Genomic DNA, 12,125 nt, shown 5'->3' on the forward strand with positions numbered 1-12,125 from the left:
GGATTCGATAGAGGGATGTTGTGGGAGGACAAGAGGTGAATTCGGCCGTCAGTCGGAAATACGAATCAGTCACGGGTAGCTCTGCGAATTGTTGCTGCTGCGAGTTGGTAGTCGGCAACGTTTGGGCATGGCCTACAGCTGGCCGGGCCGTCATTTGTTCCAGATGTCGGACGCACCTGCCACCGACGACAAACAGGCACAAGCAAACGTGTTTTGCACCACTGCATACTCGGCGAGATGCAAGCTGATAATGACCTCTGGCTGTCCTCGTCACCGTGTATTCCGCTATCCAGCCCCCAGCCACTTCACTTGCCACGAGACGTTGCGACTCTTGGGGTTGCTTCCAACATGTTTGCCCTGACTCGCGCGACCGCTGATGTAACCGACCCTTCTACCGTCGATGCCAACTCCCCTAACCGCTAGGTCACTGCATCAGCAGACAGCATGCACTTGCATAGTCCTCGCACGTCTGCACGTATCAAATGCAAGCCTGTTACTGTTCCATTACCTGTTTCGTGGCAAGCGCTTGTCCAGAGTCTTGTCTGCCACTCACTGCCCCATAAGACGAACAGCCTGTGACCCTGTTAGTTTGCTGATCATAGACTGGCCTGACCACATCTGACTGAATCCTCCTTCCCACTACACATCCGCGACATGCGCACACACCTCTCTTCATAATGGCCGAGTCTACGTCTTATGACGCGACTGCTCACAACGGGAACACAGAGTTCCACTCGCCGCGACCGCGCAAACCCACGAGGATCGATTTGCTCAAGCCTCAACTTAGCGATGAAGCGTTTAACAAGAATGGCACGCTCCGGGAACCTGGGTCCGGCGTCTCTAGGTATCAGAGCCAGTGCTGTGGAGGTGGTACATAGCTGACCTTTTCCAGTGGAAGAAGTACACCCATACCCCCAGATGCCCCGCCTTCCGTCCAGGCTTCCTCTTCAGCGCGGCGACAGATACGCGCTCAGCGCAAGCAGCGCATGTTCCCTACCATCGACTACGTAGATCGCGTCTCCCACTTCGACCCAAACAGCGACTATCATGATTTCCGCGGCTTCTTCGTTCTGTTCTGGATCGGACTCGCCATCATGGTCCTTACATCGATGCTACGAAACCTGACTGAGACGGGATATCCCTTCCAGATCAGACAGTGGGCGCTTTTCAAGGAGAAGGTTGTCGAGCTTGGTCTGGTTGACGGTGCCATGGTGTTCAGCACCGCTTTGTCGCTGCCCCTGCAGAGACAATTCCTCAAGGAAGGGCTCCTGCGTTGGAACGCGTCCGGTCTGGTCGTACAGAGCATATTCCAGACAATATGGCTAGCTTTCTGGACTACGTATGCTCGCCCTGGCTCTGGACTGTACTGTAGACTGACCAATACAAAGATACCCTTTCATTCGCGACTGGAGCTGGACTGCCCAGGTCTTCTTCACTCTGCATCTACTTGCAATCTTCATGAAAATGCACTCCTATGCGTATGGATACAATTGTCTGCGAAATCGAGTGCACAACTAACGCAGACAAGATTTTACAACGGTCATCTTAGCGAAACCCTACGCCGCTTGAACGATCTCGATACACCTGACAAGGCTAGCAAAGTAGCCGCGGTTCGCTATCCGAGTTCCAGTACTCATCTGCACGAGATCCCACAGTCTCCCTCCCAAGAAGAGCCCGATCCTAAAAAGGCAAACGCAGAGTATTTGAGCCAACTGAGAGAAGACCTCGCGTTGGAGCTTGCTTCGCCTCTTGGTAACGTCTCATACCCCAACAACCTCACCCTCTACAACTTTGTCGACTTTGTCTTTTGTCCGACCTTGTGCTATGAGCTTGAGTATCCTAGAAACGCCAGTATTCGCTGGTTGGAGGTCTTCTACAAGACTCTGGCCGTATTCGGATGCATCTTCCTAATGATCATCACTGCAGAGGAGTTTATATTGCCGGTGCTCGACGTATCAGCTGTGCGACTCCAAAACTCAAATGGCGCTACAGATTTCACCTTGATTCTCAGCGAGACTATCGGTCGCCTCCTTTTCCCTTTTATGATTACCTTCCTGCTAGTCTTCCTCGTCATATTTGAATACATCCTGGGTGCCTTTGCGGAGATAACTCGTGAGTTTCTACCATCAAGCCTAGTAGCTGCTATTAACAGTCAATACAGGTTTCGCCGACCGCCAATTCTACGCAGGTGAGTACACGCGGAGCATATAGCGGGAGTTCCGCAGTCTAACATATCATGCAGACTGGTGGAATAGTTGTGACTGGCTCGAATTCTCGCGCGAGTGGAACAAGCCTGTGTAAGCTATGCTCCTGTACAAATTGCATGTCATCTGAAGCGTATACTGACTTGACACACCAACATGCAGTCATCATTTCTTCCGAAGACATGTCTACTCGGCCTCTAAGAACCACATGTCGCGTCCTCTTGCTACGACAATCACCTTTCTCATTTCGGCTCTGGCACACGAACTAGTCATGGGTTGCATCACAAGAAAGTTTAGAGGCTACGGATTCATTGCGATGATGCTTCAGATGCCGATTGTGATGCTGCAACGAAGCAAGTGGGTTAGGGGCCGCACTCTGTTGAACAATGTCCTTTTCTGGTGCAGCATGATCTTAGGACTCAGCATGGTAAGCTGCCAACTGGATATGTATCCAACAAGCACTAACAAATGGACAGATGTGTGCTTTGTATGTCCTTGTATAAGTCGACGGGGATTCAGCGCCTGCATGGCGCGGATTAGACTAGATTGGATTGGATTGGATTGAATTGGCGCACTGTCTAGACTTGCAGAATACCCCTCTCTACTACGTTGTCCAGTACGCTTAGAATGGCATGTTAGACTTGTGTTAGACATGTATAGCGTGTTCCATGTGTAATACATGGGTCCAAAAGACTGGAGGAGTGAAAGTCGCAATTTCGCAAGCCTCTCCGGACGTGTCTTAGTGTGACGTAGTGGCTACGGGCGTATTCGTATGCAGGGTGGCCAGGGATACGTCGGTGGAGGCGGGCGACCCCGCGTCCGGTCTCACGCGTCGCGAAGGAGCGAGCGGAATGCAGGGATGACGTCGTATCAACAGTACCTGCGAGAGCGAGCATGCAGACAGGTACCGTATGTCCTGGAAGCTTTGCATCTCGGCATACTGCTCGCCTAGTTCACGTCTGTTCATTCTTAGTCTTTTTTCAAGCTCCATCTGAAATGCAAATGAGATCAAATAAATCGCAGGTAATGATTTCATCGCCCGTCACCGGACCTTACTAGCTGGCACCACGGCTACGTCGGAACATTCACAGCGGCGCGCATATAGCTTGACAGCAGCCACAAACAGTCTAGGTATTCTGTGGCTTTGGCTCCTTGGTCGCATCCTCTACAGACATTGTTAAAGCCCGGCCTTTACTCTATCGTAACCATGGCGGAGCTCCACGAAGCGCTCGCGTGCCTCCGGCCGAAAGAGTTCAGCGATGTCCCTACCGACAACCTCGAAGCATTCCTACCCGACATACTTGCCAAAGCGGAAATCATCGCCAATTCCGTGCCTCCACCGCCCAATGGTACGCCATACGAGTCGTCGCAACGAACCCGAACCGAGCAACAGCCTGCGACAAGCTCCAAAGACCTCACCATTTCGCAAGTCCGACGGCCACCGCCCGCGCCAGAGCACGAGGAGCTACAAAAGTCGTGGGGAAAGCCGGTGAAGCTGGGTAACAATGAAGCCGCTACAGGAATGAGCGTCTTCAAGATGGCCGGAAAGGATCGGCACGGAGCCTGGTTTTCGCGGTCGAGCGTGCATGAAGGGCTCGGCTTCGACAAGTGGAAGCGCGCAATGAAGAGCGAGTTTCCCGAGAGTCTCCAAGTTCAGGGCGGCCCGGGCGAGGGCAATATAAGAGGCATTGGAGGAGACCAGAGACTGGAGGACATGACGGTAGATGGCCTGGGACAGCTACAAGGTACGTGATACCACGTATGCTCACCCACCCAAGATAACTAACAAGACGACAGTATACCAGCTGTCCGCCCAGTTCCCCGGCCCGACCTCGCCGCGAGAGTTCATCACCCTCCTCATTACCTCGGACACATGTCTTACCGACGCCTCCAAAGTCGCCAGCTCGATACCGCGACATTTCATGGTTGTCTCCATACCCTGCTCACATCCGGATGCGCCGCCGCGAACCAACATGGTAAGAGGCTTCTACGAATCGATTGAGATGATCAGAGAGATACCCATGGGCGACGGTGACGCCGAGACTAACCCAGTCGAGTGGATAATGGTAACGCGCAGTGATCCCGGTGGTGGCATACCCCGATTCATGGTCGAACGGAATGTCCCTAGTAGTATAGTGCAGGACGCCGTCAAGTTTCTTGACTGGGCATGCGCAAAGGACGACGACGTGGAAGCCGAAGTAACGGCAGGCACAGACCGCTCCGCAGAAACACCCAAAGCGCACGATACCGAGCGGACTTTCTCTCCCACCGAGGCCAATGGCATGGGTGCCGGCGTAGGAACCAGTATAGTAGATAGAACTGGGGAAGCCGGTAGCCAGTACAGCCTACGACGCACAAGATCTGACAGCTCTTCGAGCACCTCATCTTCTGCAGAATCATTTGCGTCCGCTGAGCAATTCACCACTGCTCGCGATGGCCTTCCCATCGACAGAGAGATCCCGACACCATCGACCTCGTCACAACAGTCTCTGCCATTGAATGAGGACACCCATCATCATAAAGGGCTGCAAAAAATTGAAGAGAAGAAGGAACAGTTGAAGGCAAAACTCGAAGAGGCTCGTGAGAAACATGAATCGGGTTTGCAAGCTGAGACCCAGAAGACGGATAAGGAGATGCAAAAGGCAAACGAGAAGCACGAGAGAGAGAAGAAGAAACAACAGGAAAAGTTTGAAAAGGAAATGCGCAAACTCGAGGAGCGCCGCGAAAAGGAGACACGGAAACTACTCCTTCGCCAACAGAAAGAAGCGGATAAGAACCAGCTTGCCAAAGCTCAGCGGGAGCGAGACGAGTATAAGCAGCGCATGGATATATTGGAGCAGGAGAACAAGTTGCTTAAGGAGCAGATTGGAGACTTGCAACACGAGAACACGGCGCTTGTCTCTCGTCTAGGAAAGACCGAGGAAGGCATCAAAATCTTGAGGGCGATCAAGGAAGGAGAGAAGGGTAGGACTAGAGCAAGCTCCAGGACGAGTATAAGCTCTGGGAAGAGCGGAATAAGAAGCAAGGGCTCGAGCGATTCTTCGAGTACGCTACCGAGGGCCGGGACAACGAGTTTCTGAGTTTGAATATGGTCACCAGGCGTTGATGCCTTTTCTTCCTCTTCTTTGATCTTCTGTGTGACGTACGTTTAGCGAACAGGCAAGGTGTGGCGCAAATGTGGGCAATGAATCGATATAGACTGCACAGCAACCAATGTGGATATTGAGTAGTAATGACAATGAAGGGCAGAAAATGAACAGAATGCTTAGAAGGGGCGCTCTTAGCTTAAGAAGCGCTTGTCAAGTGGATGCATGCGTAATCCAGAGATGCATCTCCCACCAACCGGCCCCACTTGAGCGGCATTCTCTATCTTGATTAGACATTTTGTTTGGATAATTTCTCGTGGTCTACCAATCTCCCTTTCTTTTTCCCATATGTCTTGACTAGTCGACCGTAGCGATGCCAGAATAGATCATTCTTTATGAAGCGAGTAACGCAGACGTTCTTGGCGAATGACGACCTTTGCGGCCCGATAAGCGGACATCCCTCCACGGTTACAATACACAAGCCTCTCGATCCTTGTGAGAAAACAGCCAACACCTTGTGCGACTTTAGTTGCCTATCCAACATTGGTAAAAAGAGGATACAGGCTATCTGGCGGTGTAAAAAGTAGTCGACAGACGAAAAGAAGCAAACACTCTTCCCCACCCACCATCTGGAAAATCAGCACCAACCCTTTAGGGTTTCCATTTCCTGCAGCGAGCGATTCAGGGTACATCCGCGATACTCAAGGAAACTTCAGGACGACTCCTCACCAGTCGGTCTCCGATCCATCTGGAATTGTATCTTCTTGCAATGGCGGCCCCAACAACAAATAGCACATACATGACTCCCGGCATAGCACCACGAGCTTCAGGCTTGGAAGGCGATATGAAGCCTACATTACTTGCTTTCCATGGCTCAGGAAGCAATGCGACGGTGCATACAGTCCAGTTAGCAAGATTGATGAGGGTGATTAAAGGACATTTCGAGGTCGAAAGTCTAGAAGGTAAGTACACCGAACCACCAACGACCTCTTTCCATCAACACCACATCACTACATTTGGCCCTTGGACATCTAATTCCTCGGATGATTGAACAATCTGACCAAACCTTCCAGCGCCGTTTCCTTCCCAACCTGGTCCAGGTGTCCTCCCTTTCTTCGAAGGCTGCGGCCCTTTCAAACGCTGGATGCAATCCACCGTCACCATCTCCGATATGAAAGCCGGAAACTCTACAAACGCCATGTCACCTGAAGTTGAGGATCTCGTTCGTACTACCGTCAAGCGTATCAACTCCAGCGGTGGCAAGGTGGTCGGTCTGATTGGTTTTTCTCAAGGCACCAAAGTCGTCGCCGGCCTGCTCAAAGGCTGTCAGATGCGTCGCGCGCTCGCAGACAAAGGAGCCGATGTAACAGAGCTTGATCATCTAAATTTTGCTCTTGGACTCAGTGTCTGTGGTTCATCCCCACCGCCGCTAATTCCGCCCTCTGTTACAGCAGCGCTTGAAGCGTCCGGGATGAGCGAGGAAGAGCGGAAGGAGCTGTTAGCGAAGAAGATTGAATTACCGGCATTTCATGTTCAGGGCTTACAGGATCAGTGGAAATGGGCGGGGCAAGGATTGATCGATGGGTGGTACGAGATTGGTGAGGGGAAGAGTGTGGTCAGGCACTGGGAGCAGGGCCATCTTTATCCAGTGAAGCCGGAGGAGAGTGAAGAAATCGGAGATTGGATGCTGGGTGTGCTGGGCCTTGTAGAAGGTCAGATGGGAAATCAGGCGCGGTAACAAGAGATTGGGCATGTGATGAGCGTTAGGAGCATGGGGGTAGCAGTGAACATTGCGCGGAATCAGAGGTAAGCGTGCTTTGGCTTGTTGTCCTAATAGATCAATAAGGCTGGAATTAGTAGCCGCGCAAGATGTTGTGTGTGCTCACGTCCCTGCGTTGCGCGCTTCATCCAGAACCATGAATGGCAGTACTAGAATACTTAGCAATTCGATGTGTATTACTCAGGTACGTGAAAGAGAGATCCCCGCACAGGATCATCAAGACATAAAGCAGATGAAACCAAGCCAGGAACCGTGCTTTACATCCTTGAATGCTCCCAAAGAAGCCACTTGCGCAAAACAACCAAGAATACGAAGAACAAACACCATCGAAAAAAAGGTCGTGTAAGAGTAACGCTTCTATTCAGACTTTGTAAGAAACCTCTAACCCAAGTACAAGTGACACATTAGCCTCTTATTAAATATCAAGCCAACAAGACAACTGCATGCCAATCGGCAATCTAATCAGTCGCAAGGACGTCGCTGTTGGCAATCTCGTTAGCAGCGAATGCGGCTCATACCAGCTGTAATAGCTCACGATCGCACCTCAATCTTCTCTATACAGTGCTGCGGCGTACCAGCCAACAATAGGATAAAACTCAAGACGATTTCAACCAGCTCAGCTGTTACACATTCTGTTGGATTCTACCAGCTTCCATCTCATGTACAATCAGTTTGTACCGAACAAGCAGTATAACTAATTGTTCCTCTCTCTTTGTTAGATATGCCTATAGATAGGGCACCTGTACGTAGTTCAATAGAATCATCTCAACTTCTTATTCTGATCCAAGACATTCCACTCACCAGAGCCGGGGGTGTAAGCAGCCTCTACTACCCTCAAACACGACACTAAAGAGATAAAGCAAAGACTGCGCGTAACAATTACTCGGTAGGTAGCAATGGAGAAAAGTGCAAGACTCATGGCTTCGTGTTATGCGCTGCTGAGATCAGGGAAGCAGAGACAGCGATATAAGGAAACAATCTAACAAACAATAACAGCGTAAAGCATAAGATGTGAAAGTCTGGGATAGCAGCACCTTAATCGCTCTTGCATTTCCGAGTCTGAACATGGCACAGTCAGTAAAAAGCCCTCGTGATGGCCAGCATGCGCGGAGGGTAGCGCCGTCCTTTCCAAATGTCGTCGTTCCAATCGCGTCATTTTCCTCTCGCGATTCCGATGTAACGATGAGGCGATAACGTCGACTTCCTGCATGGGCTCATGTCTATACGGGAAAGCAGTGCAGCAGACGGAAATATTACCGTTGGCCACTCATAGGGTATCGACGTTGAGAGAATGATATTTACAGAAGCAACGATTATATATAAGAACGCAAGGTCGCGTTCTGATGAGACTATGCGACAGCGCGATTAATGCTAGTGTAGGCGCCATTGAATTCAAAGGCATTCGCCTAACTAAGGCTCAGTAGTGACGGTTGTGACCGGCATTGCCTTACTGCAGCAAAGTCAACATGTAGTGAGATATAGGGATCGTCGACTCGACTAACCATATGTCTCTCAAGGTTTCAGGAGCAAGTTGATTTGAATCTAGTCAGCTCATGGTCCAAAATAAGTCCGAAATGACTACAGGTTAGCTGGGTACTTACCCCAACTGGCTCATGATTTTTCTGCATGTCGCACGCATTGTCAACCGACGAGCGGGATGATCCACCGAGATGATGCTCCGAAATCCCGTTGTGAACTTACTTTACATGTGCTACGACTTCGTTTCCAGGTTCAACGGCCCTTCTAGGTATTGAGCGACTGTAACTCGAGCTAGTTTTGCAACGGGACGCGTACCTAGTGTATAATCCTTCTCCGGCGTTCTTTCCTACTTGGAACATCGCGCGCGAAGCGACACGACAGTACATATAGCGACACCCTATTCTTCCGGTGGTATTGTAAGCACCAAGTACATGTGGAGTAAACTTGCATCGTGTAGTGGCATGTCGGAAGCTGCACCAGCCTATACGGGAAGACTGACAATACTGTGGGGCGATGTGGGGCACAGTAGATACTATGCCGAGGCGCGACCTTAGGTAGTCGAGATCGTGGACAAATGCTTATCGAAATTGTATTAGGAACAAGTACAGTACTCAGCTTAGGGAGAAGACAAAGGGCGTGCGTATTTTTCAAGTACAATGCCGCTAAGTTGGGCATGGGAAACGACACGACAACATGAAAAGGCTTTTGTGATGCAGCAACGGCTGAGCCGCGTCAACCCTGCAATAAAGCTTCATCGATCTCCCAACCTTCCCAAGTAGGGTTGTCGAAACCGTTGGGGCGGGAGCTGCGCAAGAAGCCGTTCCAGTAGCCTTCGATATCGACAACTGGCCGGATGGTCCTAACGTTGGCATTGAACCCCTTACTGAAGCATTCCTGCATATGTCTATCCTCGAACAATTCGGGATGTGTTCGTCTCATGGTCTTCAGTGCTCTCTTTCCGACCTCATCTACCGAATCGTGATGTCGCAACTGAAAGAACTCCTGGTCATGCTCCTTCCTTAGCTCAGCCATTATATGCTCGTCGTAAAGTCCGAGTTGAAGTAAATATATATCGTACTGGCATAACGACGTGGTGCCTAGATAGCTCCCGCCAGCCTTCGCTCGTCTGTGTAGCCCGACAAGCGCAGCGATGGTGCCCATGCAGCCTGTACCGTAGTCGCTCATGGGAAACGGTGGAACGACAGGCTCATTCAATCCCATTGCTTGACCCTGAGCCCAGGCCACACCAGTCACGCAGTCTGCAATTTGCTGCCAGCCTGGTCGTGATGCCCATGGTCCAGTATGTCCGAAGCAATTTTCGGCAACATAGACGAAGCCCTTACCGCGCTTCTTGGCAAGGTGGAGGAGCTGTTGGGGTCCATATCCGAGGCGATCCAGACTACCAGGCCGGTAACCATCCAAAACTACATCTGCAGACTGTAGAAGTTCTTCGAAGATAGCTCGATCTTTTGGCTCCTTCAGATTCAGGTCGGTAGTGTGCTTGCCAATGTTTGCATCCACTTGGAAGAAAGGCACGTCGGAAAGGTTCGGCGACGTGACTTTGATGACCTCAGCGCCGTATTCGGCCAGACCACGACCCATTGCCGGGCCCGCAATGATGCGACAAAGTTCGAGGACGCGGATACCGGCAAGGATTTGTGGCTTGGGCGCACGCGACGACTGGAAAGGAAGAGGAGTCGCGGGAGTTTCAGTTTCGAGCGTTTCTACTTTCCAAGGTGGTTGTTGAAGGAGAACCTGTCCGTGATCGGATTTCTGGAAATCCTCCCATTTCAGGCAAGTTACCCCGGCTTGTCTGATCTTTGAGTTCATTTCTTCGAGCTGTTCGGCAGTGTATTGTCTGACATGATCCTCGATAATCTGGATACATTCATGATATTCTGTCAAATCGGGCCGTGATCCTTCCAGACCAATCATGTTGAGCGCTTTGGTTGCTTCAAGAGAGCCATGAAGATGGAAGTATTCTCCTGGGTTTTTTGTCTGGTAGAGGTTTGCCGACAATCTGCGGTAAAGAATAGACTGCGCTTGTAGAAGATCGGTGTCTGTCTTAGTCAGTGACGACCATCACATGCTAAAGCAGCAAGTCAAACCTTTGAGTAACTTCTTCGCTTTTGGGTTTGACTTATCGAACCCTCCTACAGTGGCTAAGTATGTTGAGAATAGAAATGCGGTTGCTCTTTCGAGATCCACAGCAATGTTCCGTGGCCTCTGAGCATGTTGTAGATCAGCTATAGCAGATGCAACTCCTGCTTCAACTGCCTTAAGAGCTGAGATGGCTTCCGTTTGCTTCAGTGGACTGGGAAAGTAAGGGCTTCCTGTATTGGCAGTCGAAAACTTGACGTTGGCAATGTGAGGCAGCGACTCTTCGGGCAGGTTTTGCCTCGCCTTAGTGATTAACTGTTCTAATGCTGATGTGGTGCCCGCCAATAGGGTGTTGGCTTGTGTGGCGCATTGATGCTGATGACTATCGGTCCCCAAATATGGAGCCATGTTGAGTGATGTAAAGATTAGACCAGATGGGATGGAATGGCAGCGAAGGGGTTTTCAGGTAAAAGACTGGTTGCCCTTTCAAGAACGGGCCGAGGGAATTGCTGCTTGGTGACGGCTTCGGTGTTGAAAAGTTGATTAGCGGCATGTCGAGCATGGTGACCGCTTGCGATCGTGGCAATTGCAATCAGCGTCGGCTAGCAGGTGTCCTGCACGTCAACGGGTTGAGTCTAAAGGGCGGGCTGGGCTGGGGTATGAACGTGCCGCCGATTTCGTGATGATCGGCAGACATCAAGCGCTACTCGATTTTCGGAACAGTGGCAGCCCAAGCTTCGCGGCCTCGCGACAACCGCGAAGCAATTACCACCCATTTTCATCAGCGAGACCACCTCAATCATACTGTAACCGTCATCCGTTCATCAATCTAACCAGCAAAGGCTGCACGGGGCTCTTTTCCGGGTTGTTTTTCCGTAGTGTTATGGGACTTCCGTGACTCGCTCTCTTCATTACCGCGAGTGCATCTTCCGACCAGCTCATCCATCCGTCGCGTCGGCAATGTACTCCCAGGCATTGACCATCCGAATTCGCACGTGATAGCGATTGCTACCTAGATACTGCCGCAGGCCTTATACAGTAATGACGCGACCCAAGGTCCCACCAGGTACGTCTGCGCTCGTACCGGCGAAACACACGGCTAATATGACGCGTCCTAGACCAACGACAGCGTACGGCACAGGCGTGCGAAAGTTGCAAGAGAAGAAAACAAAAGGCAAGTCAAGCTCTCAGACTCGTCAACTGCTGCATCATGAGCCTATGTGCACTCGGTTATGAAAGCCCTTGGCACAGATCCCTGTCAGCGTTCACGACCTGCAACTCTCTGTTCTTGCATGATACTGCGCTAGCATATTGATGTTGTCTTGCACACCGATCAAGCTTCGCTGCCTGCTTAGAGCATTGCGGGAGGCTTTCGGTTAGCTCCGCAACCCCATAATTTTCTTCAAGAGCATAACGAACTCTGTAGTCACGCATCGCTTTGTAATCGCAGATATCATCTGTAGATCAGATCAAATC

General features: G+C 50.9%; 4 protein-coding genes across 4 annotated transcripts; 3 read left to right on the forward strand and 1 right to left on the reverse strand.

The window, feature by feature from the left end:
• Window positions 1-677: 677 nt before the first annotated feature.
• Window positions 678-2,707, forward strand: AA0111_g10338 (hypothetical protein; the record flags this gene model as incomplete). The annotated part of the gene is made up of 8 exons (XM_028644076.1): window positions 678-844; window positions 893-1,339; window positions 1,389-1,478; window positions 1,529-2,112; window positions 2,162-2,188; window positions 2,243-2,297; window positions 2,367-2,631; window positions 2,681-2,707. The coding sequence occupies 8 exons, from the start codon at window positions 678-680 to the stop codon at window positions 2,705-2,707; spliced, it is 1,662 nt and encodes a 553-aa protein (XP_028502117.1).
• Window positions 2,708-3,411: 704 nt separating this feature from the next.
• On the forward strand, window positions 3,412-5,284 carry AA0111_g10339 (hypothetical protein; the record flags this gene model as incomplete). Its single annotated transcript, XM_028644077.1, has 2 exons — window positions 3,412-3,949; window positions 4,002-5,284. The coding sequence occupies 2 exons, from the start codon at window positions 3,412-3,414 to the stop codon at window positions 5,282-5,284; spliced, it is 1,821 nt and encodes a 606-aa protein (XP_028502118.1).
• A 775-nt stretch (window positions 5,285-6,059) lies between these two features.
• On the forward strand, window positions 6,060-7,028 carry AA0111_g10340 (hypothetical protein; the record flags this gene model as incomplete). The annotated part of the gene is made up of 2 exons (XM_028644079.1): window positions 6,060-6,252; window positions 6,364-7,028. The coding sequence occupies 2 exons, from the start codon at window positions 6,060-6,062 to the stop codon at window positions 7,026-7,028; spliced, it is 858 nt and encodes a 285-aa protein (XP_028502049.1).
• A 2,253-nt stretch (window positions 7,029-9,281) lies between these two features.
• AA0111_g10341 (hypothetical protein) lies at window positions 9,282-11,057 on the reverse strand (the record flags this gene model as incomplete). Its single annotated transcript, XM_028644080.1, has 2 exons — window positions 9,282-10,609; window positions 10,658-11,057. The coding sequence occupies 2 exons, from the start codon at window positions 11,055-11,057 to the stop codon at window positions 9,282-9,284; spliced, it is 1,728 nt and encodes a 575-aa protein (XP_028502048.1).
• Window positions 11,058-12,125: the final 1,068 nt, after the last annotated feature.

Source organism: Alternaria arborescens (genome assembly GCF_004154835.1).
Source record: "Alternaria arborescens strain FERA 675 chromosome Unknown contig_34, whole genome shotgun sequence".
Taxonomy (NCBI): domain Eukaryota; kingdom Fungi; phylum Ascomycota; class Dothideomycetes; order Pleosporales; family Pleosporaceae; genus Alternaria; species Alternaria arborescens.